The following is a 27,988-nucleotide window of genomic DNA, read 5'->3' on the forward strand; positions in this document are numbered from 1 at the left end:
TGCCTACTGCCCCTAGCTAAATCCTTACTTCCCGTAAAGCGTTAATTAGATGCTCTTATGATGCCTGCATGCATGCGTGTCTGTACGAACTGTTACCTCATTCGTTCCAGTCTCACAAGCTACACTCTACTTTGCACTAACGGTGTCGTCAAAATAAAAATAAAATAGAAATATTAAAAATTGTAATTAAAATAAGTATTGTCTCGCTAGTAAATTTCTGCTTTTACATCCAAACATCTCCTCATCAATTGATCTACTATTCTAAATGAGAGTTTGTGATATCTCAATGGCATGGCCACGATTTCAGCATCTGATGTACTTAGCCAACTATGAAAATTCAATTAAATCATTACTACCCACCAACATTTGACAACTCTAAATATACATGCTACAACTACAAACTACTGCACAACGCAATACCATGTGGTACTCTTCTCATGATATGGGCTCGCCAACAACCAACAACTGTCCATGTTTGACCCACAAGACCAACAACGCCTAAGTTTCTCTTATCATCATCATCATGTATTCATTTGCAACTGCTATTTTCTATGACATAATACTATAAAAGTTTGAACATGATTAGTTACAGTAGTGGGTTATCTGCCTTCGTCAATCTCTCACTCTAATCATTCCAATTAAATGTAACTAAAACGTTCAATTTATTGGCCAAATTTCAGATAACAGTGCAAGATCAATCACTAGTCTTCAGACTTTGTTCGGCGTGTAGTTTTTACATCTGTCTTTATAACCACACCTTGGACAGGCGAGGAGCCATCCACACTCCGCTGGGCGGAATAGCGTTCTGCATGAATATCAAAAAGTAGTTATGTAATCGGTTATCAGACACACGACAACCACAAACAGTCATATATAGACAAGCATTTGTAGTTAGTTAAACAAATTTAGTGTCCTTTGTTTGTATTTGTGTAGAAGCATAAGACCATCTGCTCATTCATTGAAGAGTTCATTTGGTAGTTGTGCCACTATTGACTATTTCATTAGTAAGCAGCATACTACAATATTTGCTTATCACAAACACACAGAGATACAGACTCACACACTCACACACAACAACAAGATAAAACTGCATTCTAACCTCTTAGTTGCATCGCTTGAGCTTCAAGTAGGTTCCGAATTTCATTCACCCACTCCACTTTTATATCTTCCTTCTTTGCCTACAAGAAGACAGTTGCAAATATCTCAGTGACATACCACTAACACACTCTTTACACATTCTCATCAAATGTGCGTGTAAGTCCCCACAACTCCTAGCAGCCTTACAGACAATTAAGGTGTCTAACCTTGCAACAATATCAATCATACAAAACACTATAGCTACTGATTAACATCATCTTAATGAAATATGTCCAAAGAAAATGTAGAGTAGATATGCATTCACCATTTATTAAATTGTACCTCAAACTTAACCGTGTTCTTGCTCTTCTGTTTCCTATACCACAGAAGAAACCTGCACCGGTTTTCATCAACTGATTCCGTGAAGCCAATGTCACTCATCTAAATAGATACAAAACTCAATAAAACAGCACATCAATCTTCGTGCACCAACTAGTAAACCTTCATGCTACTTTTATATACTTAAAAAACGGAGCATTCATGTCTCCCACTGGTTTAGCAATAATGACAGTTTGGTCAAAGAGAAAGACACGACGAGGCTTTCTGTTCGATTTGCCATCAGTAACAAAGAACTCTTCCTGCAACAATTAAGCCTCTATAGACGGACAAAGTGATGATACAGTACAGCAAACTTTCTTGAACCTGCAGAAGAAGAGTGCCTTGTTCTGCCAAATTGCCCTGTTATAAACAAAATATCATGAACGGGGTATACAACAAAAATTTCTATAAAACTCTAATAAATTCCTACATCAAAGCCCTTCAGCAAAGCCAATGCTCTCAAGTCATTGCTGTGGCGCAACTGATACTTCACCAACCTCAATGCAAACTACACAAGGATCAAGACTATCATGCCAACAAGTATGCACACATCTGGGGAGTGTGTATGCTTACATTCAGATTTTCTTTCCCTTTCTCATCCAAAACAGAATCCATATGCTTTATTAAACCCTAAAACGCCACACACAAAAACTGCAGACAAACAAAAACAAACAGGACATTAATTATGTACCTCCAAAAGCTGTCGATATCGAGTAAGTCTCTGAAAGGGTCTCATTAGAAAGCCTTGAAGATTCATAACATCGTTTAGTCTAGTTGTAATTTGCTACAAAACAAAACAGGAAAGAAATTCAGCAAACTCAAGATACGTACACTTAACGATGTGTAGTCAGCACTCTCTTTCCCACTGAATGTTAAGAAAGCAAGGGCTAGCTATGCAAGACTAAGCTTAGCCACCTCAGTTAGTTCACACACACACACACACATACACACACACACACACACACACACACACACACACACTCACACACACACACACACACACACACACACACTCACACACACACACACACACACACACACACACACACACACACACACACACCACACACACACACACACACACACACACACACACACACACACACACACACACACACACACACACACACACACATACACACCACACACACACACACACACACACACACACACACACACACACACACACACACACACACACACACACACACACACACACACTCTCTCTCTCTCTCTCTCTCACACACACACACACACCACACACACACACACACACACACACACACACACACACACACACACACACACACACACACACACACACCACGATTACAGACATAAACGCATAAAACACAACACTACACAACACATACTGTAGATCACATAAACAGACAGTAGCACCAGTGACAGCAAATAGCAGCCAGTGCAACCTGAAAGAACTCCTTTACTGTAGTGTCAGTGAAATACTCATCTTGATGCGCTGTATCTTGAAAAAACTGAGAGTACTGATTCAAATCCTTAACCTGTTATATGTTAAAACACAATAAAAGGAAACACATGCACCACAAATATGACAGGGCACCCACATGATCAGCAAAGCATGCACCAACTTCAGCGGGCTCCTTCAAGCATATTCTGATTTTTGGTAGGAAGATACTAAATGAGCCAGAACACAATGAATCACAGCAACACTCACTAAACTTAGATAAACTCCATACTCGCGATGAAAGAGCATCAAACCCTCAATGTTCCCAAACAAGTCTCGCTCCCGGCCACGGATAGCAGTAGGAACATCCTTTCCATCTCGATACAACACCAAATGATGCTGCATATCACACGACAACAGAAATATAGAAGTCAACGGTCTACAAACTAGGGCGTAACATTACTATCACAGGAAAGTCAAATAACATGCCAAAAAAGTTAACCAAGAATACTGGTTCCTTGGCAGGGCAGTACAAATACATACTGATAAATGCACACACAAGCTAAATAGGACAGCTACCAAAATAATTACAAACGTCTAAACATGGAAACTACCATGCACTCTCAAACGCAACGTCCTTACTGCCTAACTAGCCCATTCACAAGTTTACTGCTCTTTGTAAACCCCTTCTCAGAATCTGTCTTATTTTCTTTACTATTTCTACAACTTCACTGAAGTATTTGAACTGGCCACAATTGACTTATACCCCTCATTCCAAGACCTTGGTCTGTTATGTTTCATGCTACAAACATCTATTTCTTTAATTAGAAAAATCCAGAAACTTTAAACAAGAGAATGAAACTAGTAAAATTCTAAATGTAGCTTTTGCTGCATGCATTGCTTCATATTGTAAGTATTGCACACAGAAGCCCAGCTACAGATGAAACCTTACTTAGGTTAGATGCATAAGCAAACTCATGTCTGTATGATAATGTGTTATTCTAGATGTTAGATGACATAGACGACTATAGTCATAGTTTGAATAGGATATGTTCTCTCCACCACACTGAAAACAAACTTCAGACGTGAAAACAAACTTCAGACGAGATGTGGAGTGCTAGAGATACCAAACAAACAACCCCCTTTCTAGAACGCTTTCTGTCTGCAAATCCGTGACCAAGCCACTAGCACGTTACAGTCACAACACAACCAAGGTGATTACATGGAGTTACAACCCGAGCTAGTCGTTGGCTTAGATAACAGAGACAAGCGGAATCTTAGAAAAGCACTCCAAGAGTGTACAAAACAAAAACAAGCCTTCACTCGCAAAATTCCGCATCCCCAATCACCTCCATCCGACCTCTCACTTGATAAAGTCGACATCTCACCTTACACAAGTGTGTCAAGTCTGTCACATACTTCTCTTCGGTGTCAACTAGCTCTTGTAGCATGAACCTATCCAGATAGACGCAACGGTCGGCGCGCTGCAGTCTTGTTGACAGAGAAGGAGAGTACATGCATGTAGGAGTAGAAGATACCTTACCGAGCATCTTTCGGTAATTCTCCTAACAGTTTTCCTTCGATTTCTTTCCGTTTGGAGTAAATGCCTCCCATGTCCGCTTTTGTGTGTGTGTGTATAGACGCTGGACTCTTAACTTCAAAGTCAACACAACACGAATGAGGGAGAGTGAGGATGCGACCGCGGCAAGCCCAGCTCTTCTCGTATCTCCCGGATAACAAATATTAATTACAATTAATTATTAATTATAATTAAATATAATGTATAATAATAAAATATATTCAGTAGTATAGAATAGAAAATTAAACAGGTGTTGTATGTACAGTTAGTATGAGATTATGTGTACAATTATATGACTCACTATGTCTACAAAAGTAGAACATACACTACAGTGACTGTCCACTACCTACATATGAATATATAGAAAATAACAAAGTTTACGAAATAATTTCCTACTACAAAAATGCGTACCTGTGGTACTTTCAAATAACATCAAATATGTGTATAGAAAAAACTAAACTTTAAAATTTTTATATACATTCACTTAAGTTAATAATTATCCAACATACGTACCTTCAACTGTGTTCTTATATACCAATTAATATTTATTCCTATTCTAAACGTAAAAGCTATTGATGCTTTGAGGTTATAGAGAACGTAAAGCCCATAATATTTCAGAAAACTCTAATAAAATATAAACTATGACCAGGTTAGTTGATAAACCTCGACATAAATGTATTTTACTAACAAGCCAAGGCAACAATACCCACAGCCATGCACAAGCATCAGTGGCAGTTACAATCAGAGCTATGGTGGTGAATCTCAATCGACAAACCAGCTGCAAGTGAAACTAAAGAGTCACAGTAATCTCACTGTACAACGTCACGTTAATTAACATGGCCAGTCCCAAACATTGAAATACTACATATTCATCACACTTAACACATGCATCACGAAGCACCCAGAACAACACAATACAACGAATTAGAGGCAGTTGGTTCCAATTTGTCATTTATTACTCACACTTTATAGTGACCACAGATAGTAACATAGCAGTTTGTAACAACAAGTCAACTGCCTATTCAATTTCGATGTGTTCCATATAGACACAATAACAATTCGTTGTACTACAATTTCAAATCAATGGTAGCACCATATAGCTACAGTATAGTAACATATTTACATAGTAGTCACATTCTTGACTCTTGTCATTGAGCTTGAAATCATGCTAAGTGTACTCATAGGTCTGCCACCACCAAATAAGCTATGACTTCGTACACCCGAGTACACAACAACTTGCCCATATCGTTCTATAACAACACCACGGCGGCAGAGACAACCAATACATTAACTCCATTTGTAAAACATATAACTAGATAAATAAAACCTCTAAATTTCAAAGCCTGCTCGTATAATAGGTAGTTAACTTCTTGAACCCATTCCATTTTAATTTCTTCGGTTGCAGCCTGTGTTCAGTCATCAGCACATATATAAGTAATGTACCCTAGAATCACTGGTCTCTCTACACAAACCTCTAACGTAATAGTTGTCTTCGCCGTCTGTTTTCGAAACCAGATCAAAAATGTTCTGGGATAACATCGCACATTTGCAGTCAGTCCAAGCTCAGTGGTCTACAACACATACCATTACAAAGTCTACCACATGACCACCATAACTAATCTATTATCAAATGATACCGTGTGTGTGTGTGTGTGTGTGTGTGTGTGTGTGTGTGTGTGTGTGTGTGTCGGCATAGCAACCACAATTAGTATCAAATCAGTGTGTACCTTCCATCCATCCTTGAACTTGAAAACTGTTAATCCTGCATCAAATTGCTCCTTAGTGAACATAATCATGTCTTCAAACAAAAACAATCGTCGAAAGTGCTTGCGCTTTTGTCTATCAATAATCACAAAGTCATCCTGTAATTAGAAACAAGTACAAATAGAATTCCACTAAGCCACAACTCTAGTAATAATAGAACTTGTAGAAGTAGATTTCCCTGTTCCATAAGACTGCCCTGTCAACAAGACAATGTAACATTAACTTTGCAACATAGATTCAATTCATTTCCTTACTGGAAAGTCCCTAAGCAATTCCAGTACTTGAAGATCATTCCCATGGCGTAGCTGAAATTTAATTTGTCGCAATGCAAGCTACAACAACAGCAATAGTAATGTCAACAGTTCACAACACAACAGCATTCCATATATTGTTATGAAACACATGTTTCATATTGTACTTTAGCACTTGTCACTACAGTTGAACTCTAGGCAACCTACACTGAAAAGTGCTCTATTTAGAACACCTAAATTTAGCTACTTAGGGCATGTTTCCACTAGCACTTAAACCGGTTTAACAAGTGGTTTAAGATAAACTGGTTTAAGGATTGACATGTTTCCACCTGCACTAAACCAGCTACATTCTAAACCTAAACCGCTTTCTTAAACCTGCATGTTAGTGTTCATGTAGAGTAGAGGTTGTATTTGTGTCTACATAGCATATGGTAGTTTGCTTAGCGACTGTCTTGATGGTTCTAGATCATGTTCTGTATCTACGTTGAAGATTTATTTCAAATATGAGAGAGAGAGAGAGAGAGAGAGAGAGAGAGACCTTGGTCATCGTCGTGCAAATTCCTAGTAGTAAATGCTGAATCAGTGACAGTCAGCAATTGGTCCGACTTGGGGACAGATCAGCTCAATACTTCAAAACAAGCCTTGCTCAACAAACTGTGGCACTCCTAGACAGTTTGTCTTGCACATCCCAGAAGTGCAAGTAGTGGAAACAGTCGCTTTCTTGAACTGGTTTAGTTTTTAAACACGTTTAAGCTCAACTAGTTTAAGGTGCAGCTAGTGGAAACACGGCCTTAGTTCTCCCAATTACTATACAAATAGTAGTCAAAAAATTCTGAACACTTTGGTACATGTGGTTCATTACTTCTGTCATTTATAAACAGTCAAAGGCCGTGTCTCCACTAGCTACACCTTAAACTAGTTTAGCTTAAATGCGTTTAAAGACCAAACCAGTTCAAGAAAGCAACTGTTTCCACTAAGAACTTGGAACATCCGGGAAGTGCAAAGCAAACCGTTTAGAAACGCCTTATTTTGAAGTATTGGGTGACTCTGTCGACTCGCTGAGTCAGAGCAACTGTTAGTTGTCACTGATTCAGCATCTACTACTAGGAATTTGCATGACAGTGACCAAGGGCACCACACTGACCGTCTGTCTTCTCTCTCTGTAGCTGCTGATTTCTTTCCTTTATTTAACGACCCTTACATCTCTTAAGGCAATCTTATCCCAGAAGTCATCCAAGCAAACGCGTTAAAGTCATGTGACAGTTTAACCTACACCACTTTGCTAAACCTACTTCAAAGTAGGTTTAAGAAATCAATTTAAGTTTAGAATATAACTGGTTTAGCGCAGGTGGAAACAGATCAATCCTTAAACCAGTTTAGCTTAGACCACTTGTTAAACGGGTTTAGGCCCTAGTGGAAACGCGCCCTCGCACCCTAATTGCAGTCTAAAATACATTTAACTATAGGATATTAATTAAGTTCTCAAATTTACATCAAGAAACTGTTACAAAATCTCAGTTAGCTTTTCCATGTAGTATCCAGTCAAAGCCTTTACCTAACTGACTTCCAAAAAAACTGTCGTAGTAAGAAATGCAGTAACAACTAAAGAGACAATCTACCTACACAGTAATTAACAGGAAGGTCAAAGGAGATGTGCAGTTTTTGTACATGTCAAACTATTGCTGTTACTGTGGCTTAACAGCCTGTAAACCTGAAGTGTCCATGCTAGCTTACCCCTAAAGCATGATTTGCATCTTCACTCCATTCTGGGCCAGAGTACTTGAAACGACTCAGTCCCTAGAAAGTAAAAACGAAATGACAAACAGAAATGCCACAAGTACAACCAGTTGATGAACAAAAACAGCACACACACACGCACACATGCACACACACGCACACATGCAAACACACGCACATGCATGCAAACACACACACACACACACACACACACACACACACACACACACACACACACACACACACATGCATGCATGCACACAAGCACGCGCGCACACACACACACACACACACACACACACACACACACACACACACACACACACACACACAGGTACGCACGCACACTGTAACACCTATGCAAATGCATGCATGCACGCACGCACAAATTCATCCAGACATGCAAACACATGCACACATCAACAAGTAGCAAAAACAAACAAGACAGCAATTAGACAGCAGAAAACCAAGTAGGCAAGCAAGTAAGCGCATAAAAAATAACATACAACAAAGACAGCTGTTCATACATGTGTACCTCTAGCAGCTGCCTGTATCTTGTCAGTCTTTGGAATGGTCTGGAGAGATAGTCTTGAATAGACATCATGTCACCCAGTTGTGACCGATATGCCTGACAGCAAATACATACACAATACAACAACAGAATATTATCCAAGTGCATGCACTTACGCACGTGCACACACACACACACACACACACACACACACAACACACACACACACACACACACACACACACACACACACACACACACACACACACACAACACACACACACACACACACACACACACACACACACACACACACACACACACACACACACACACACATCCAACATACGTTAAAGAAATCCTTAGTGCTTGTAATTTCAAGAAGTTCTTCCCGTCTCTTAGTATGCTTAAAGTATAGTGAATACAGACCAAATTCATCAACCTATAAAACACTCAATTTATATATACCTTTCTAACAGCTGCAATACAACCTACATAGTTAGTCAAACACATGCCCACCATCCATGGACACTCCACTATTGCTTGTAGCTTTGGCAACAACGTACTATTTAAATAAATTCCAACAAATAAAACATCGAGTGATCAATCCATTCAAGCAACACTTACTCTCTGTGGAAAACCAGAAGTTTCTCAATATTTCCAAAGAGTTCATTCTCCCTTCCTTTCAAGCAAAATGGAAGGTTGCTACTATTTCTGTACGCAGTCAGATAGTGCTAAAATGAACGTTCAAAGGCAACACTGAATTACTGTCAGTAGCTTACAGATTTAGTACACAACATTCCAATGTAATTATTTTGCATAAAATTGCCTTCCCAAATTTTGTACGAATTGTTAGCGCACACTGTACTTCACAAATTGTTTAATTAAGGTAATAAATATTTAGCAAATACTTACACTTAGATGTATTAAATTCCGTAAACCCCAAGAATTTGATGTAAATTAACCAGTACTAAATGACACTGATACTGTTGTCTGTGGTAAACAAGTAAAAGTGTAAAACACGTTACTGTAACTTTCTCTATACATCGCACTAAAAGACAGCAATGCAATGTACAGACACACAAACGTTGACTAATCTTAATGTATTACATTAATTATAATGAAAGTTGTTGAAGCACCACCATGCAAACCCTCCGCGTACCATAGCTATGCAGTTTGACTCACATCCACCATATTAAACATACGAGACATTGATTTGGTCACGTGTTAAGCGGTTGCCTAGCAGGTCGGTCATACGTACATACCACAAGGCGTTACTGTACCTAGTGTTTCACTCATCTGTCATAACTGTGTAGTTCGTCTTCATTCATTTACAGACACAGTATGCTACTGCTGAACGGTCAGAACCGCATAAATGTAATCACAGTAACCATTAGCATGCGATGCCAGCTTGTTGTTCAGTAAATTTCATATAGTCATAACTGTCACATCATGACAAAAGTCACATCAACAACTCTGCTATCATATTTTACACAAGAACACTCTGTTCCAGATGCAGTACTGCACAAGCAGTGCTCCTTCTTAAATTCTTCTAATGTAATGTGTAGCTGCCACAGCTGTATCATATATAGAGAACTGATTTGCTCTCTTATTCATTTACAGAACAATTTAGGGGCGTCAGATGCTCCTTTGGTTTGGGGGGGATTTGTAACAGGCTGCGCCATTTGACAATGTGTATCAAGCAATTGAACTGCAACACATACCACCCAATCGTATTTCTACGTGCAAGCAACAAAACTTTCAAAGTATTTTCTTTGATCCTCATCCATTATTTGGAGGAGTGATGCCCCAATCCCGATACTGACGGGCAGCTCCCCTCCTGCCACAGTTCCGCCACCCCTGCATTGACAAAGTCATCACTTCTGCAGTATCATGCTTGCAAACAGTTTGGTTCCGCACTTTCAATATTCAGAGTCAGATCACCAAACACAGAAACAAAAATACAAAAATAATACAAAGATATATAATCATGTGTCAATTTTTCTTAAGTTGTGTTCATTAACGGAAAGCCAGCAGCCCTACGTTGTTCCTTATTTGCTAGCCTACAGTACAGTCCATACCACAAAAACGACCTACGTGGGATCTCCTGATCATATGTACTACATAATATAACACTTGCCCATGTAAATAGCAACCGACACTTGAAGCAATCCACACACGAAGTATAATTTGTTTAATAAGAAACTTGAGCAAGACTTACTTTACACACATGTTGAAGATCACTCACATATTTCTCCTCTGTATTAACCAGCTCCAGCATTATATGCCTACAGTCACCAATGTCGCAGCAGTGCACATTTTAACTAACTTATTGACAAGGCTTACAGATCATTCCTAACAGATTTTCGCTTCTCAGGAAGCACTGCTGAAATAGGATTTGAGGTTGTTGTTTCTACAGCCTTTGATTCGGTCTCCGTGGTAGTACACGTAGTAGCAGAGTCCTGGTTCTCTACAGTCTGAACTGTTCCGTACCCACCTTCACTGTGACTGGATGACATGCAGTTATATACACTCTGTTCACATGAATAATAACTAGAATTTTGATCAATACTGCCTGGTGAAGTAATGTCAGTAGTAATTTCCATCACTTGTGGATTACCAAAATCCAGTACAGGCAAGTTGGTCTTTGTCTCATTTGCAGATTCTGCTGTTGTACATTCTCCTGCAGGAACATCCATTTCATCTTCAAGTCTGCCGACATCTGGTATGCTTTGATAATCATTATCAATACTGTCAAAGCTACTGCCATTGATGGCATCTTGAAATGACACAAGCTCAGGAACCTCAACATTATATTCACCATGCTGTAGTGCTTTCAGATGTTGCATATGATCTTCAAGCAGCTGATCAGCCTCTTCGCTTGCAACTATTGCTTCCTGTGCCAAAGTAAAAGCTCCTGGGTCTTTGTCTTTCACTTTCTTTGCTAGCGTTTGCAATGCCAGTCTGTCGTCCATTGTTGGTCTGCGAGACGACCTATAAACCTTTTGGCAGTCTTTGACCATGTGACCTAACTCCAGACTTCGAGCAGATGAATCAGCACGATGAAGTGTCATCATTTTCCGAGACTTCACAGACCAGTAAATTGCCTATGACCACATCCAATCAATGCCATAGAAAAATTTGTCACAATTCACATGTATGTTAACCTTGTCAATAAGACTGTTCACTCGTTGTTCAACTACAAGTTGATCTTTCTTTTCCTGTATTCTAGTAAGAAATGAGTCAATCCTCTCCTGTAGACGAACAGATTTTTCCTTTGCATTTCGACTGGTAAATGCTGACATCAGTATGTTGCTTGCTGAATGCCTGGCCTCATTACATACATCCTGTGAAATAACATGTCAACTTCTAAACTATCACAACTAACTTTACAAATGGCCATCCTATACAACTTCCTGTGCAACACATTCAATCCCAACCAAAAATTTATTGCAATTAATCAAACACAATAAACAACTTAATGCTTCTAACATGTAAATAAACAACGCAAACTAAAGCAGCAACGTTGTGATCTGTTACAAATGCAAACTTTCTATCTAACACATGAAAGCTTATGTACTTCTAGGTTTACAAGCTAGTAAATTACTAACATATTGATATAGTAACAATTACCCCTCTCAAGTAAACACCCACTATTGCTTAGAAACGTTCTCAAGATCATTGGATATAGCACATCATTATTGTTGGCCCAAGCACATCAATGGTTAAAACAAAATGTACTCAATATTGACCCTAATGCAGCATAGCTTCACAAAGAAGTCAATAAAAACAAGAAATTCAATACCTAACTAACCAAAAGTACAATAAGTATAAAGTAATGAACAAACGACCATGCCCTCCCTGCAACATACCCTCGCTGTTGTTTGTAAGGCTTCAAGTTCACTTTCCAGAGATGTCCTTCGATGTAGATCCTGTCCAGAAGAGGAATCCAAATATTCTTCTTCAGCCAAGTCCATGAAGGCCAAAGCCTAGAGTTTGAAAAGTGGTCAAATTAGAAGGTATATTTGTAAATATTTGTAAATGATACACAACCAAGTCAAAAATCAACTCCAAAGAGTAACACACAACTTACCGAGTCAATCGTATTCTCTTCCTTCAACTTGTTAACTTCCCCCGTTGCCACATCCACTTCCGGCTTTGCAAATGAGGGGAGTTGTGCTGATGACTTCAATGTGACCAGATGTTCACATAATTCACTGATATGCTGCATCCAGACCTGGTACTCTGGAGACCATGACAACATAGACCAGTTACCAGATGGATTGGCCTGGCGATCGGTAATCAGTCGACCATGCTCTAGAAAACCATCAACTCTATTCAGCAGTTCTCTAGCTTGGTCATGAACAGAATCAGTTGGCAAATGTCTCCACAAATTTAACATCGCCTCTAACTGTTGAGCAAATGAGTGGCAGTTGTTTACATAGCTATCAACAGCCTTGTGATAAAAACATTTTTGTAACATTTATAGTGTATCTAACAAAATGAATTCCCTTACAGACTTTGCTTTCACCCACAGTTCGCAGTCAAAGCAGAGAGAACCATCCAGTTGTTCGGTGAGTTGAGCTTTGCCAACAAATCTTTGCAAGAACGACACATTGAAACCCTGACACAACTACAAAAGATGCAAAAAATGCAACATCGTCAACACATCAAAACAATCTATAATGGCTATATAAGAATACAAGTAACCCAAAATTAGATAACATAAATTACATCTACAAGTTACAACTGCTAAATTTGTCTCCTATCATAGTTGCTCGTTTCCAAGTCTGACATGTGTCTGGATAATCTACCTACAAAACACTGTTTCATGCCAGCTATTATGACAGTTTGAAGCTTCAGACTTCAACCTTCATTTAATCAACAAATCACTGGACAATCACAATTCGATAGTCAGCTAACGAACACACAAATCTACATACAACATAGCCTCACCTTGAACAACTAATAGACTCAAAAATAAAAAATGTGTGTGTGTCTTAATTATATATATATATATATATATATATATATATATATATATATATATATATATACATAAACCTAAATAAACCCTTAACTACCTGAAACAGCTATGTACCCCACAATCCTTTAGTCACAATTGCCAAAGTAAGACAGGTACATTGTTGTAACCTGATAATACAATTAACACTTCAATTGTAAGCTCTATAGAGTTAGACGTTCTTTGATTACACACTTGCTTTACATTACTCTTATTGTGGATACAGTTGCAGTCCAAGACTTAAGTAGAAAATTCTATTCCACAATGTATGATATAATTTACGGGATCAATCAGTAAAGGGTGTGACCAAGGATTCAAATGTGTGGTCCAAAATAATGTATTGTATTCTTCTTCCTGTTCTGGGGTATGGCAGTGAGGTATGGAATTTGGGTTCATCTAATACTAGACGACCTCTTCATCAATCATGAAGAGGATTCCGAAGAGGTCTGGGTCTACTACACAAATCTGCATCTTTAACAGAAGGTTTTGGTTAGAAATTCAATGAGTGTGAGGACTTGCTATGAAAAAAGCAAATCTTATTTTTGGAGAGTGAGTCATACATCCAATGCTATAGTAGAGCAGTCTATACTAAATAGAGACTATAGATCTATTACCTCTAAATGCAATAGGATTGACACAGATACACAGAGGCACATCATGGTATGCTCATCTAGAGAAAGACTTCATTTTTTAGATCAGGTTTAACCCAATACTTTCTTTTTCTTTCTTTTCGCTTTGCTAAAACTGTCTGCCTCTTGGTGGCGTGCTATGTGTGCCATTTTGGAAACTGTACTTCATATACTATCGTTAAAATTTATACTTGAATAGATATGTCAACATCTTGATACACAAAATCTATAATTTTTTAGTATTACCAAGGGCAAGTCAACGTGTCATTGCAATAGTAAGATTGCACTGTAGCAACTGATTTGACGCTCTAAAGTGATTGATCTTTACAGCTTCCTCCCTCCCTCCCTCCCTCCCTCCCTCCCTCCCTCCCTCCCTCCCTCCCTCCCTCCCTCCCTCCCTCCCTCCCTCCCTCCTCCCTCCCTCCCTCCCTCCCTCCCTCCCTCCCTCCCTCCCTCCCTCCCTCCCTCCCTCCCTCCCTCCCTCTCTCTCTCTCTCTCTCTCTCTCTCTCTCTCTCTCTCTCTCTCTCTCTCTCTCTCTCTTATGTCACTTACCGGTGCTAGTATTTCATCGTCTAGTTGCAGCTGTATAATAAAATCCTGCAGCTGTGCCCGCTCCTCAGAGGCTAAAACTACAATTCTAAAGATTCTTTTCACGCCATTCTTCTACACTCACATAAACACATCATTACTTCGACATTGTGTAAAACTAACTGTGACAGCTCACATAAACTTGTAGTAGTACTTTAAGAAAGCGACTGACTGCAAAGTCTGTGGCATCTCGACCATCCAAAATGCATAAAAATCCTTGCAGTTGATCTTCCTCTCTAATGTCAAATTTCCAAACATAAATGTACATTCATGCCATCATTTTTACAAAGACACCATACTCTGGAACTGTCATGAGATAGTACAGTCCTCCCTTCATTGATTCATCACTAATCACCTTTTCGTCAAGTACACGTGCCTGACACTCAATGATAGGACGATGGTCGTGATCCCTGCCTCCTAAAGCACAAAAGGTCCTCAGCAACACAAATAGAAAGATGTTTCTACACAGGTATATCAACTTAATATGCTAATAGTGTTTATCATTTCAACATCTACTGCAAATGCATGTCACCAAGCCTGTATAATATAGCATGGTACCTCGTTGAAACTGGCAAAAAACGATATCATTAGGCCACAAGAATAAATTACTTGTTTGACAGAAGATGTATGCTCAAAAATCCGTGCGCGCATTTATATTCTATATTAATATCAACTATAAATGCACAAAAATGTATAATACAACTAGCATTCCTCAAAGTCATATGTGAAAAAACTTGTAAGTAAAATTTAACAATTAGTAATACAACAAAGTTCAAATGCATAAATTTCAAAATAAAAAATTAATCTAATGTTAACAACACGCCCACCAACTCAAAATATTGCCGTGCGCGCTCCTGGTAATGCAAACAACTGATTTTATTCTTGTGGCCTTACGTGGGTAGTGTACTCAAAAACAAATAGGCACCTCGAGCTCGTTGAGTGAGTGAACGAGTGAGTGACAACTCGCACAAGTACAATTAATTAGACAACACATGTACACAGACTTACCCGTCAGTATGGCTACTCCGCTAAGCAACCAGTCGGTCATATCAGCATCTCCAACCTGTCGTTGTTCGTCGACCGTTGCGAGTCCTAAAACAAGAAACAAACTACTGCCTCAATCCATTCCCCACCTACCCTCCCACGTCAGAGCAACTTGAGTGCACGACAACGCAAAAACACGACGTCCAAATGTAATCGGTCCCGGTCTCCATGCTAAGTGAAGGAGGTTTGCAAGTAGAAATACCATTCGAAATAGTTTCGTCATCCGGCCGTTTTATCCATTCTCTTTTGCGCTTCGCTTTACGAAACATTGCAGCAAGACAAACACATTTATGTTTCGCTATAAGCAATCTGTAGCGACAAGACAGACAAGATACAAAGACACGGAAGCGTCTAAAACCACCCTTGCGCAAGCGCACACCGATAAATAGATAGATAGATAGGTAGATGTTTTCTTTATCCAGGGAAAAACTTTCGGTATTGCCCCGATCTTCTAGGTACCCTGCATTAAATATGTTACCAAAACTAAACTATAAAAAAAACACTACGAAAGAATACTAAACAATAATGAAAAAGTCAAGTAAAAAATTTACGAAGTCTCTGTCTAGACAGCCGAAAATAGTCTCCTGTCATTGACCTCAATGATGCTGGGAGAGAATTCCATAGCTGTTGGAATCTATGACTAGGAGATCGTTTCAGAGCTTCTGTTCGAGGGCTGCTGACATGAAGTCCCATATTAGACAACCTTGTGCTATAGCCTGTGTCAGATTGTCTATACAAAGACTGGAGTTGACATTCCATGCATCGTTCGAAATACTCGTTGAATCAAGGCGAGCTTGTGTCTGACCCGGTAGGGAGTAACGTGAAACCTTTGGTAGATTTCTTCAACGTTTCCTGTTCTTTCTCGAATTGGAATAGAACAACTACTTCCGTAGGCGTGCACATCCGGGCTGTGACTTCACAACTTGCCACTTTGCTTCTCTTTTGTTATGGGTTTGCAAACGTCGTTTAGCTTGCAGCAGTTGATGCTGGTAGTGGCGTTGACCTTACTTGCGCTCGTTCAATTGGTTTGCTTTATGTGGACGATGAGTGAATTGAAAGAAATCAAAGAGAACGTCATGAGTGTTTTGCTAGAGCGCACTGCACTAGAACGACAAGATGGTAGGTCTTCAAACGAATTTTCGTATACCGCTGACGATGGCTAATTGCATCTGCGTCGGCGTACGTAATGTACAACTATTGTGTTCTTAATTATTATTAATTAATTCTAAACACTTATTATTATTAATTAATTCTAAACACTTATTATTATTAATTAATTCTAAACACTTACCACACAATTTAGCATATCACTAAGCATACGTAAGCCGATTACGTCATTCTGAATGTGGCATTAGAAATACTCGGAAATAATAGGATAGACACATAGCAGGAGTCTAGAATGAAGTAGGTCACTAAATTGTTTAGTCTACAGTTTTGTGTTTATTACGCAAGCTAATTTTTAATTTGTAAATCTGTGTTACTTATCACAATACAAACTAAAATGCAAACGGGAATAGTATGAAGGACAACGATAGCTAGCATTGCACTTCAGTCTCACCAGACAAGTTACCTCCACAGTGGTCAGAAAGTTAGATATCAATCTTGACTGTCAATCACAGAATGTTGCTGTAGCTACTAAATTCGGAAACAAAGGCAATTGCCAAGCATAACACCCAAGTTTAGTGTAGGGGCGGTGTAAATTGAAATGACAACATAAACTTTGATATTTACGTTGTCATTTCAATTGAGAGTGACTGAAACATCGGGCATCAGTGAGACGAGTAACCAGTAAGTGGGCAGTGGGACAAGAAAGTAATAATGAAGAAAACAATCTTCTGCATTATATTTTCAAGAAATTAGAAGACAGCAGCATTTCATATGGTTTGCTTGTGTTTGCCCTGTAGTGTCTGTTTACTAGTTATAATTTAAAAAATAATCAATTTTAATGTATTAAATTTGTTATTATAGATAACACTTTGATTTTACAGAGCAACGCAGTGTCTTCAAACATTTGAGAAAATCTGAAGCCAAACGACAACTTCCCACTTCTAATGCTACTGATGTGCTTTTTGAAAATCGACATAGTACAAATATGTCCTGTGAACAGGGAGAAAGGGTATTGAAGTTATATGACATGTCATACAAAGACGTGTTAGCAAAAGTATCAACAATTGCTTTTAATTGTAGGGAAGCATTGGTTTCCCTGGACGTAGAGGACCAGCTGGTCTTCAAGGCATTCAGGTTGTTATCACGTACACAAACCTCAAACTTTGAATTTGAGTATCTACTAATGATGTCACTGTGTCAGGGAGTAGATGGAATGCCTGGATTACCAGGAACACCAGGACGAAACGGAGCACGTGTACGTGATATTACAAATTTCTGTGATGGGTAGGAAGTTTGTAAACACAGCAAGGCAGGACGACTGACACGGTGCTTTAGAACTATAGATAATCTGATACATTGACATGATGATGTTGCATAAACATATTTCAGGGGCGGCAGAGTTGGGGGCTAAGGGGGCTTGGGCACCCCAACCAGGAGCAATAGAGGTGGAGGTAGAGAGGCACAGGCGGCAGCTGCATCCAACTTTAAGCGCAACCACTATTTCTGTAAGAACAGTACTTTACTCTCACAGTTTATGTACGTATACTGGAATGTCCCTTCATGCCTCACCCACCCCAACTTGCAAGTCACTCCGCCGCCCCTGTATTTTATAATGCGTTATAGAGCTCCTTACCAGCTTCATTAGGAACTCTGTATTCATTGAAATAATCTATATAAATGTTTGTTAAATATAAACTTTACTGTTTGTGCTGCTATTTGTAATGCCTACATTCATTATTTGCTATACCATATAAGATGAATATTGGTGAGGAATTTATTTTGGTGGATTGGCGGATTTTTCAGCGACCGCCAATATAAAATCTGTCATTAACTTGGCCTCCGGGATATGTTGACGTCATCAGGCACATGGATCAGCAAGATGCTAGGTAATCCTTGCTTACCGTCTGTTGTGCTTATGCAGTAGTTGGAGACCATGCAGTAAGTTAGGGAAACATGAGCAATGAACACAGCTGTCAATCACAAACTTGTCAAGACCACTTATGGTAAGACATATATCAGCTATCAAACAACAACAATGTCCAACCGCCAAATAAAATCCACCAATTTTCTTTGTCTGTCAATTTCTTAGCAAACTGCCAAAATACATTCCCGTCCATGCATGTTTCATCTTATACGGTATGTACAGCTTACATGGGTACACTGATAGACTTGTATACCTGGAAGTCATTTTAATAATTGAGTATGTTGTGTCAATCTATATTTGTACATACTAGTGACAAAATGTTAACTGTTGTACCTAAATTAAGAGAAATGATTTGAAAAAGTTAACTGCCACTTCTCAACATAAAGTAGGCATGTGTGTTGTGAAGTGTGACAAAACTATGGAAAACATTAGCATAACTAACAACACATGCAAACAGAACTGCTTACAGACGTTACAACAAACTGACAAACAGCAGGAATGTAGGCAGGCAGGTTTGATGATACCACACAGATCGGCAAGATGTCAAACAAGAGCAATCACGTTTGTGCAGAAATGCAATTTCAGCATTCCTAGTTTGCAAAATTTAAGGTTGCAGTTGATTTCTGTCACTCATTGCTTGTTTAGGGACCCGAAGGTCCACCTGGTCGTCCTGGTGTACAAGGTCCACCAGGTCCCAAAGTAATTGCAGACAATTGTGTTTTTCAATTCTTATCATTGTCTGTCTCTGAGTCATGTTTATGTACTCTAGGGATATCGGGGAAGACAAGGGATGCAAGGAGATCCGGGAGAACGAGGACCTCAAGTATGTACATTTGTTGTTGCTTATGCACAAATCAATTTTGCAATTGTTGTGAAGGGATTTCCAGGGTTACCAGGGCCCACAGGACCAAGTGGACGAAAAGGTCCACGGGTACAGTTTTATTCAAATATATTAATTTAATTATTATTGCATACTTAATCGGCAGTGATTGCAGATAATATTCATAAGACATTTGCTGCATGATGAATGCTACATTCTATTATTTTTACCTTTATTTGCTGCAAACTTATACATTGACTGACAGTTAGCCACATTCTGCATTTCTTTTGTAACATTGCAGGGAAAGCGTGGTTCAAGAGGCAAACGAGGTGTACAAGGGAACCCTGGCCCACCTGTATGTGGTTTTACTGATATGTTTATGTTATGTTCACATACTATAAGTAAACATTTTTATATTACTAGGGAGAGTCTGGTAGTAATGGTGCAAGAGGAAATGATGGAACGGATGGAGCAATGGTATAGTCATGTTGGGCATACTATGACACACTTCAAATTCTGTTGGTTTAATTGGCTTTTGTACAGGGTCCTCGTGGACCTCCTGGTGAAAAAGGGAGACAAGGCATCACTGGAGATATGGTAAAAGAAATGTGATTAGTCAATTTTGCATATGTAGTAAGAAGTTAATTGTATTGCATGCACAATGTGTACTAGAATATGGAACTGTGTGTGTGTGTGTGTGTGTGTGTGTGTGTGTGTGTGTGTGTGTGTGTGTGTGTGTGTGTGTGTGTGTGTGTGTGTGTGTGTGTGCGTGTGTGTGTGTGCATATATGTCTGTACGTATTAGTGTGACAATACTTGGTTTACTTGTTGTTAGGGTTATCAAGGTCCTTTCGGTCCTCCTGGGCCAAAAGGTGATTCTGGTCGTACGGTAAACCTTTACTGCATCATTGCACTATATATATCTTATGATGAACAGTTGTTATATGTTAGGGACGAATTGGTTACAGAGGACTACCTGGTCCTACTGGACCACGTGGTGCTGCAGTATGATTTACTTGATTACACTGTCTTGACACTATGTTTACAAAGTGATGTTCAGGGTTTTAGAGGACAAGCAGGTCCTTCTGGTCAACAGGGCGATCCAGGATTGCGTGTACGTAGTTGACATACATGATAAACAAGTGTCTAAATTTTGATTCCACATCGATCTTCTAGGGACCTCAAGGCAGTCCTGGACTTGTAGGAGAGAAGGGAGAAACTGGACCACCAGTAGTGCACACTAAACGGTACCTGTTGTGTAGACATCAATAATTTATATTGTACAGGGTCCAGATGGTCCCATGGGTTCTCCTGGAATTCAAGGTGAACGAGGAGAACAGGTAATTGTAGTTCTTAAAATAGTAGAGCTAGATCTGTATGTAGTTTGTATTTCTAGGGACTAAGTGGTATTGTTGGTCCTCCAGGTGACCCTGGCACTAGAGGAGAGCCAGTAAGAGACGTATGAAAGGCAATAATCATTGTTTGCATAATTCTTTATTTTAGGGTAGAGATGGAGCGCCAGGAGGTTGGGGTTCAAAGGGTCAACGTGGAGAACCAGTATGAAGAGATGGTCTCTGTATCTATGAGCATTTGACTATGCACTGCATGACTGACTCACCTAGTAACGACTGGCAGGTGCAATCACACACACACACACACACACACACACACACACACACACACACACACACACACACACACACACACACACACACACACACACACACACACACACACACACACACACACACACACACACACACACACACACACACACACACACACACTCACACACACACACACACACACACACACACACACACACACACACACACACACACACCTGTAACCTGGAATTCCGCCATACCCACTATGGGCTTTGGCATTGCAGAAGTTTTCGCCAGGAAGAGCGGTATTGCCTTATGACGGGTCAATATTCAATGACACCAGGTCTCGTTGAATGGTATCAATCCACCTGTTCTTTGGACCATGCTGAGGGCATTCACATTATGCAACTTGCTTCTCAACAACAACTTTTGTGAACGAGAGACGTTCATCCATTGTAAATGACCAAGCCACTGCAATCTTTGATGTTGAATTCGACGTTCAATTGGTTCTTCCTTGGCAGATTTCAAATTGAAGGAATTTCTTATCTTGTTCAGTCTTGATACACCCAAGATAGATCTAATACAGCGCATATGAAAAGTGTTCAGTCTTCGAATATCTACTTGAGTGATTGCCCAAGTCTCACAACCATATAGTAAAACTGGCATCACTAGTGACCTAAAGACTCTCAGTTTCGTGTTCTTGCTAAATCCTCGGTTTGTGAAAACTCTACGTTTCCAAGAACAGAATGTCCTGCTAGCTTTCTGAATACGTTCAACAACCTCTAAGTGACAATCCCCTGACTTAGTCACAATGCTGCCCAAATAGCAGAATTCAGAAACATTCTCTAGAACACGACCAGCAATCGAGATGTTTGCTTCTTCAGCACCAATACTCAGGATTTTAGTTTTGTCAGTGTTGATCTGCATACCCCATTCATACATGTATCATGGAATGCATTCACCATCTGCTGCAACTCACTACTTGACGTACCTAGTAAGACCAAATCATCAACATACATGGGAACTTTGATCTTATGTGTCCTATCAGGTTTTACACGATAATTCATGAACAGGCCACCATCTGTTCTGTAAGCAATCTCAATGCCACCACCCTCAAACTTGCCCAGAGTCTCAGGCATAATTCTGTCCATAAACAGATTGAACAAGACTGGAGACATCTCACACCCTTGACGGACACCTGTGGTTACTTCAAACCTTGAAGAGATTTTCCCCCTATTTCGCACAACACAGCCTATACCATCATGCAGGTCAACAATCAATCTAACTACTTCATCTTCTGTGCCAGAATCTTTGAGAATTTTGGTGAGAGCATGTCTTGGTACAGAGTCAAATGCTTTTGAGAGGTCAACAAACAAATATGTAAGTTGGATCTGTGCTCTACAGCCTTCTCAATGACTTGTCGAAGTACCCAAATCTGGTCAATTGTTCCCCTCTGAAGATGAAAACAGCATTTCTCTTCTAAAAGAGAAGGTTCTATCACTGGTTTCAGCCGACCTAACAGAATAGTGGCAAGGACTTTCCCAGGAATACTGAGCAATGATATCCCACGATAGTTATCACATACCAGACGGTCCTTCTTTTTGAATAATGGAATCAGAACTGAATCTTCCATTCTTGAGGTACTTTACCAGTCTTCCAGATCATTTGAATAATCTCAAATAGCCAGTCGACAAGTTCAGGTGGTCCAGCTTTGAGAAACTCTGCTGCTATTCCGTCCTGACCAGTTGCCTTACCATTCTTCAACTTTCCAATGGCTTCTATAATTTCCTCATCATTTAGTGCAGTGCCAGGAACTGAACAAGGAGAAACCCCAGTGTCCAAGGTCACTGCACGGGTCACGTTCAACACTGACTCAAAGTGGCGTTGCCAACAAGCTAATTGATCTTCAGTTGTCAACAATTTGTATCCTTGTTCATCTAAGATCACAATACACACACGCGCGCACACATGCACGTTTTTAGGTATACATAACTGCTACAGTAGGTATTGTAAATGAGATTCTTACCAGCCAAGGTTATGCCTCGTTTCACCTAATGATGTTGTGTTGAAGGGGAGTCATGGACCTCCTGGAAGACCAGGAAAAGATGGTACCCATGGTGTTCAGGTAACATGATGACCTGAAGCAAGCACAAATCAAACAATAAACTAAACTTTATGTGTGACACGTATTTTATTGTTTTAGGGTCCACAAGGAGGTCAGGTACTGTGCAACTGATGTCTGTTACTGAAATGATAGCAACTGTATCTGTTTTATTTATACAGGGTCCAAGAGGACCGCAGGTACAATATCTATACACTGTATATTAAACATGGCGTTTGTACTAATATGTAAACAATGTTGCAAGGGAGAGCATGGAAAACCCGGTCTTCCAGGCCCACAGGCAGGTTTTACTATAATCAGACATACCATGCTGTTTCTGACTGCTGTATTGTTTACGTAGGGTCCTGTTGGTCCTCCGGTATATGTTGGACTTTCTATTCTGGGTAATTGAGCTAATTGTTCTTTTTATCGTGTCCAGGGCCCACCAGGACAAATGGTAATCTGTAACTTTTTGACACTAAACATGTTGGTAATAACAAACTCTGTTGTTATATAGGCATATACGTATGTAGAATCTTCTGGCAATGGTACAATCACGAGAGTATCACGAAGGTATTACAGGAGCATGGAGGCAAGGTCTGGTCTCATGATCATTCAGCCAGATGGTAGCAGAGACAGTCCTGGTTTGAGCTGCAAGGAACTGAAGTTGTGTCACCCTGATCTAGACAACGGTAAGATGTTTTATCGTGTTAAATGTTACCTAAACGTAGTCAATCTTGTTATGTAGGGTATTACTGGTTAGACCCAAATGGGGGTTGCAAGGTCGATGCAGTTCGTGTTTACTGTAATTTTACAGCCGGTGGTTCGACCTGCATTCAGCCCAAGAAGGTGATTGTTTTGCCTTTTATGATTCATCTTTTGTAGTTCTAATTCGTCTACTTGATTGTTTTAGATACAAAGACTTTACAAGTCATCAGTTGCTAAAGTGCGGGAAATAGTCAATACATTTGTTTGTATTTTTGTTTGTATTAATTTAGCATTGCATTGTTTGTCTATTGCCAGTATATTTTTGCATTCTATATAGTGGGACTACTCGATTGATTCCATTCAGATGCGTTTTCTAAAACTAATGCACGATCGAGGTCATCAGAGACTGTTTTTGAGTCGTCATTCAAAGGATGCTGCTGTTAGTGACACTGTTGTTCGGTGCTGGAATGGATCGGAAATTAGAACTAACAACACAGGATGTTTCAATCATAAAACAGGCAATGCTGACAATGAAATGGTCAGTTGTGTTTTATGGCAATTTCTAAAGTACTGCTGACATTTAAATCTTGCTTTTCAGAAATTGTGTGTGTGTGTGTGTGTGTGTGTGTGTGTGTGTGTGTGTGTGTGTGTGTGTGTGTGTGTGTGTGTGTGTGTGTGTGATTTAATTTGTGCATGCTTCCATGTATAGGCAAGCTCATGGTTCTTTTCTAATCAATTGAAACATTTATGAGCCACTAGGCTGGACTGTTTGACTCAATCATAAACTGATTATGTTATTGATATTAGCCTAAAAACAGACTACATGTACTTTTTCAGGTCAACATTACTTCCATACCAGTATTTTTGTGTTCTTTCTTTGCAGGATACAACTACTTGTTCACCTAATTACGACATTGACAACTTCTCTTGCTTGCCGGTTATTGATGTATTATCAAAACCTGACCAGTCAACTGTCAGTCTAGGAGAAACATGCTTCATTTAGATAGATGGTCAATGAAAGTCTACTATCAATCTGTTTTAGTATCTTTAAAGAAAATTTTCTTGCTCCGTCAATCTGCCAACAATGTAACTGCATGGTGTGGGTTGTCATAAAGTCTCGGGCCAATCAGCTGAGGCGTTCATACCAGATGGGGCTCTTCATGCTCCCCGGATGTTAGGCAGTGGCGAAATTTAGGTTTGCAACTAATTAGGTGCTAGATGGCAGAAAACGAGAACTTACTTGTATATGTGTCGTTCAGCGCACTATCTCTTCCGTTCATTAACGTTGTCTTCGTGAAAGCCGGAGAAAGCTTCCAAAATAGAAAGAATTACCAAGCGTCCCCCCCGAGTTTATCTAGAAAAATATGCGCATTTGCGCATACTCAAAGCATTGCCGTTCTCCGAGGACAAACTGACTCTTCAACAAGTCTGGCTGTTGACCGTTTGAGTCTTGTCTCTTCACCTACTAATTTTTTCACGTTTTACCTAGCACATCTAGGCAAAAAGGTTGTTTGACGTTGGCAACTGTTTAGTTACTAAGTTAATGATAATTACATTAACTTAAGCGCTATAACTGGTCAATCAACAACCTATTAATATTAATTACAGCTAAACTGTTGCTAATTGTATTATTCACTGTAAACCGATATATCAAAAACGCTTCTGCTCTCCTGCTGTACAGTGTATAGGTACATGTACTGTACAGTAGGTAATAGAATTCAACAACTCTTGTAGATGCAGACGTAAGCTCATTACACACAATGCATTAATTAATTAATTACCTGCATGATATTTGTCACAAAATACTAATTACTAATTAACGTTAAACCCATCGACTTCCCTCTCCTCTTTTACATTCAGTTTACTGGGTGGACTAGACAGCGAGTCAGGTGGGGATCGAAGTCTAGGAGGCTTCTCTGTTGGTGACGTCACATGCGCTTTAGTCAGAGATGTATCACTAGCACTTGACGCAATGAGAGAGGTTTTAGACGGAGACTTTTGGGGTGGAGAGATGGCAAGCTTTTTCGTTGGCCTCTTGCTTCTGCCACAGTCGTATACAGCCTTGGCAGCTTGAATCAAATAGTCATTTCTGGCTCGAAAGATGTTTATTCGAACTTTAGTACCGCATGCTTCTTCCACTAGTTTCCTCAACCTGCAGTAGGACAGCAAGACTAGAGAATCAATGTGCAAGTAATATGCTAGATGTCAACAGATAAAAGGTAGAGAAAGTATTGACTAATGCTCAAGGTTCTAAGATTATCAGGCCTGTAGTCACTGGTAGGGTTGGTAGGGTTTCAACCCCATATATCACTTTTCAAAATTTGTACTTTCGCCAGTCGTCGATTTCCGGGAACTTCCGGAACAAGGTAGAGCTGATTAAATAACATTTTATTTAATTACCTTTGATGACGTCACTACAGTCCATTGCTAAGACATTCAGAATAGCATAGCATAATGTTTGGATCTAAAAGTATTGTATGCCAATCGGTAATTTCATATTAATTTTTTATTACTCTAAAATGTTGACTACGGGCCTGATTATTGCTTATTGACTGTAAACAATTTGTATTGTATCTGCATAGATACAGTAGTCTACGTGAGAAACATTAGATACCAAAATCTTAGATAATCTAGGGTAGCTCAAAAACCAAATATTGTCACGTTTCTAAGTTGTAACTATTTACTGTATTACAAAACTGTAAACATAAATATAATATGTCTGTACATACACACTGCGTTTAAACACTTGTTATATCAACTATCAGCTTACGGACTGTCGAGCTCGAAAAACTCTTCCCATGTCTCTCTATCATCGAAGAGCACCTCAAGAACTCTTTCCGTGATTTCCCATACGAATCGTGGCTCCTTGACGACTAATCGAACTCCCTTTGTTGCTGAAACGATCAGTTCGTATGTTGGTATGCCAGGTTTGTGCTTCCATTCGGGCCACCTTGCACTTCCCACTTTCTTGTAGATAAGCTCATCGTACTCCTTTAGGACAGTTGAACAGTTATACTCTCCTGCGAGGTAAGGAAAGGATTCAGCCATGCTGTCGCATTGCGACCGTAGTCACGACTTGCAGCCACCTCAACTGTGGTATGCTGCTTGTTCACTCGCAGCTCCTAGCTGCGGTCCGAAATTTACATTGTCTATCTGCATGCTAACTAGATTGTGACCTTGTGTAATAGCTGAGTGGATTTGCTACCATCAACCTTATAATTTAATAAAAAAGAAATTTCAGTGCGGTGCGGTGCTACCTGCCGGTCTTCAATCTGACGAGAGAAATTTTTCTGTCAGCTAGATGACAAACGTCTGTGCAGTAATTGCCGAGCGTAGCGAGGCTTCTAATACGGGTCGCACAACAGAAAGGGGCGTGATTCTTATGGCTCTCCATCGAGCTCTTGGTGTGTCTGTGTGTGTGTCTGTGTGTGTGTGTGTGTGTGTGTGTGTGTGTGTGTGTGTGTGTGTGTGTGTGTGTGTGTGTGTGTGTGTGTGCACAAATCTCAAATTTCTTCTCCCCGCGACCACGTTTCAGGATAGGACCTACCTTAAAAAGATCGTTTCCGTGTCCGACTACATATGAGTCTAAGAACAATATTAATTCGTTTAATTAAGTGAGCAAACGGTGACGAAAAAGCTTCATGAACTTCATGAATTGTAGCTAGAGATTGTGTGTACTTGACAACCAAGAAACACCTTCAGGAGTTGAATGCC

General features: G+C 39.7%; 4 protein-coding genes across 5 annotated transcripts; 1 reads left to right on the forward strand and 3 right to left on the reverse strand.

The window, feature by feature from the left end:
- Window positions 1-487: 487 nt before the first annotated feature.
- LOC134196524 (rho guanine nucleotide exchange factor 25-like) lies at window positions 488-4,599 on the reverse strand. The gene is made up of 13 exons (XM_062665670.1): window positions 4,425-4,599; window positions 4,270-4,336; window positions 3,174-3,280; window positions 3,042-3,111; window positions 2,886-2,978; window positions 2,147-2,239; window positions 2,029-2,085; window positions 1,886-1,963; window positions 1,780-1,815; window positions 1,579-1,715; window positions 1,420-1,518; window positions 1,100-1,178; window positions 488-805 (listed from the first exon to the last, which is right to left on the reverse strand). Exons 1-10 carry the CDS (start codon window positions 4,493-4,495, stop codon window positions 1,581-1,583), a joined length of 807 nt encoding a protein of 268 aa, XP_062521654.1. The 5' UTR covers window positions 4,496-4,599; the 3' UTR covers window positions 488-805; window positions 1,100-1,178; window positions 1,420-1,518; window positions 1,579-1,580.
- Window positions 4,600-5,398: 799 nt separating this feature from the next.
- LOC134196304 (guanine nucleotide exchange factor DBS-like) lies at window positions 5,399-16,363 on the reverse strand. 2 transcript variants are annotated; one of them, XM_062665401.1, is made up of 22 exons: window positions 16,211-16,363; window positions 15,973-16,056; window positions 15,264-15,381; window positions 15,101-15,200; window positions 14,929-15,039; window positions 13,240-13,356; window positions 12,817-13,179; window positions 12,596-12,712; window positions 11,891-12,070; window positions 11,070-11,830; window positions 10,945-11,011; window positions 9,351-9,457; window positions 9,219-9,288; window positions 9,073-9,165; window positions 8,748-8,840; window positions 8,210-8,272; window positions 6,479-6,556; window positions 6,385-6,420; window positions 6,188-6,322; window positions 5,933-6,031; window positions 5,788-5,866; window positions 5,399-5,710 (listed from the first exon to the last, which is right to left on the reverse strand). In XM_062665401.1, the coding sequence occupies exons 1-22, from the start codon at window positions 16,275-16,277 to the stop codon at window positions 5,580-5,582; spliced, it is 3,069 nt and encodes a 1,022-aa protein (XP_062521385.1). In that variant the 5' UTR covers window positions 16,278-16,363; the 3' UTR covers window positions 5,399-5,579. The 2 variants fall into 2 exon arrangements, with proteins under 2 accessions (XP_062521385.1, XP_062521386.1); XM_062665402.1 differs by having other exon boundaries at window positions 6,188-6,299; window positions 6,368-6,420.
- Window positions 16,364-16,928: 565 nt separating this feature from the next.
- LOC134196187 (collagen alpha-1(I) chain-like) lies at window positions 16,929-25,499 on the forward strand. The gene is made up of 28 exons (XM_062665262.1): window positions 16,929-17,127; window positions 17,997-18,124; window positions 18,196-18,249; window positions 18,317-18,370; window positions 19,685-19,738; window positions 19,809-19,862; window positions 19,917-19,970; window positions 20,161-20,214; window positions 20,283-20,336; window positions 20,403-20,456; window positions 20,694-20,747; window positions 20,810-20,863; window positions 20,919-20,972; window positions 21,035-21,088; window positions 21,145-21,198; window positions 21,255-21,308; window positions 21,362-21,415; window positions 23,537-23,590; window positions 23,669-23,686; window positions 23,749-23,766; window positions 23,832-23,867; window positions 23,928-23,945; window positions 24,006-24,023; window positions 24,084-24,258; window positions 24,315-24,415; window positions 24,480-24,512; window positions 24,612-24,812; window positions 25,158-25,499. Exons 1-28 carry the CDS (start codon window positions 16,956-16,958, stop codon window positions 25,275-25,277), a joined length of 1,902 nt encoding a protein of 633 aa, XP_062521246.1. The 5' UTR covers window positions 16,929-16,955; the 3' UTR covers window positions 25,278-25,499.
- A 396-nt stretch (window positions 25,500-25,895) lies between these two features.
- LOC134196189 (uncharacterized) lies at window positions 25,896-27,408 on the reverse strand. The gene is made up of 2 exons (XM_062665263.1): window positions 27,045-27,408; window positions 25,896-26,426 (listed from the first exon to the last, which is right to left on the reverse strand). Exons 1-2 carry the CDS (start codon window positions 27,320-27,322, stop codon window positions 26,087-26,089), a joined length of 618 nt encoding a protein of 205 aa, XP_062521247.1. The 5' UTR covers window positions 27,323-27,408; the 3' UTR covers window positions 25,896-26,086.
- Window positions 27,409-27,988: the final 580 nt, after the last annotated feature.

The sequence above is a fragment of the Corticium candelabrum genome, chromosome 21 (assembly GCF_963422355.1).
Source record: "Corticium candelabrum chromosome 21, ooCorCand1.1, whole genome shotgun sequence".
NCBI classification, from domain to species: Eukaryota; Metazoa; Porifera; class Homoscleromorpha; order Homosclerophorida; family Plakinidae; genus Corticium; species Corticium candelabrum.

What these genes read in the sequence shown, in the direction of transcription:
- LOC134196524 (XM_062665670.1), bottom strand. Translation starts at nt 4,495, where the DNA reads ATGGGAGGCATTTACTCCAAACGGAAAGAAATCGAAGGAAAACTGTTA. An exon ending in CAGTAAAGGAGTTCTTTCAG is followed by an intron (nt 2,240 to 2,885) that starts GTTGCACTGGCT and finishes TTTGTTTTGTAG; the next exon opens with CAAATTACAACTAGACTAAA. An exon ending in AAGGCACTCTTCTTCTGCAG is followed by an intron (nt 1,716 to 1,779) that starts GTTCAAGAAAGT and finishes TAATTGTTGCAG; the next exon opens with GAAGAGTTCTTTGTTACTGA.
- LOC134196304 (XM_062665401.1), bottom strand. Translation starts at nt 16,277, where the DNA reads ATGTTTCGTAAAGCGAAGCGCAAAAGAGAATGGATAAAACGGCCGGAT. An exon ending in GCACTAAGGATTTCTTTAAC is followed by an intron (nt 8,841 to 9,072) that starts GTATGTTGGATG and finishes ATTTGCTGTCAG; the next exon opens with GCATATCGGTCACAACTGGG. An exon ending in GCAGGCTTTGAAATTTAGAG is followed by an intron (nt 5,711 to 5,787) that starts GTTTTATTTATC and finishes GTGTTGTTATAG; the next exon opens with AACGATATGGGCAAGTTGTT.
- LOC134196187 (XM_062665262.1), top strand. Translation starts at nt 16,956, where the DNA reads ATGGGTTTGCAAACGTCGTTTAGCTTGCAGCAGTTGATGCTGGTAGTG. An exon ending in CGGGAGAACGAGGACCTCAA is followed by an intron (nt 19,863 to 19,916) that starts GTATGTACATTT and finishes ATTGTTGTGAAG; the next exon opens with GGATTTCCAGGGTTACCAGG. An exon ending in GTGGACGAAAAGGTCCACGG is followed by an intron (nt 19,971 to 20,160) that starts GTACAGTTTTAT and finishes GTAACATTGCAG; the next exon opens with GGAAAGCGTGGTTCAAGAGG.
- LOC134196189 (XM_062665263.1), bottom strand. Translation starts at nt 27,322, where the DNA reads ATGGCTGAATCCTTTCCTTACCTCGCAGGAGAGTATAACTGTTCAACT. An exon ending in TTTTTCGAGCTCGACAGTCC is followed by an intron (nt 26,427 to 27,044) that starts GTAAGCTGATAG and finishes GTCCTACTGCAG; the next exon opens with GTTGAGGAAACTAGTGGAAG.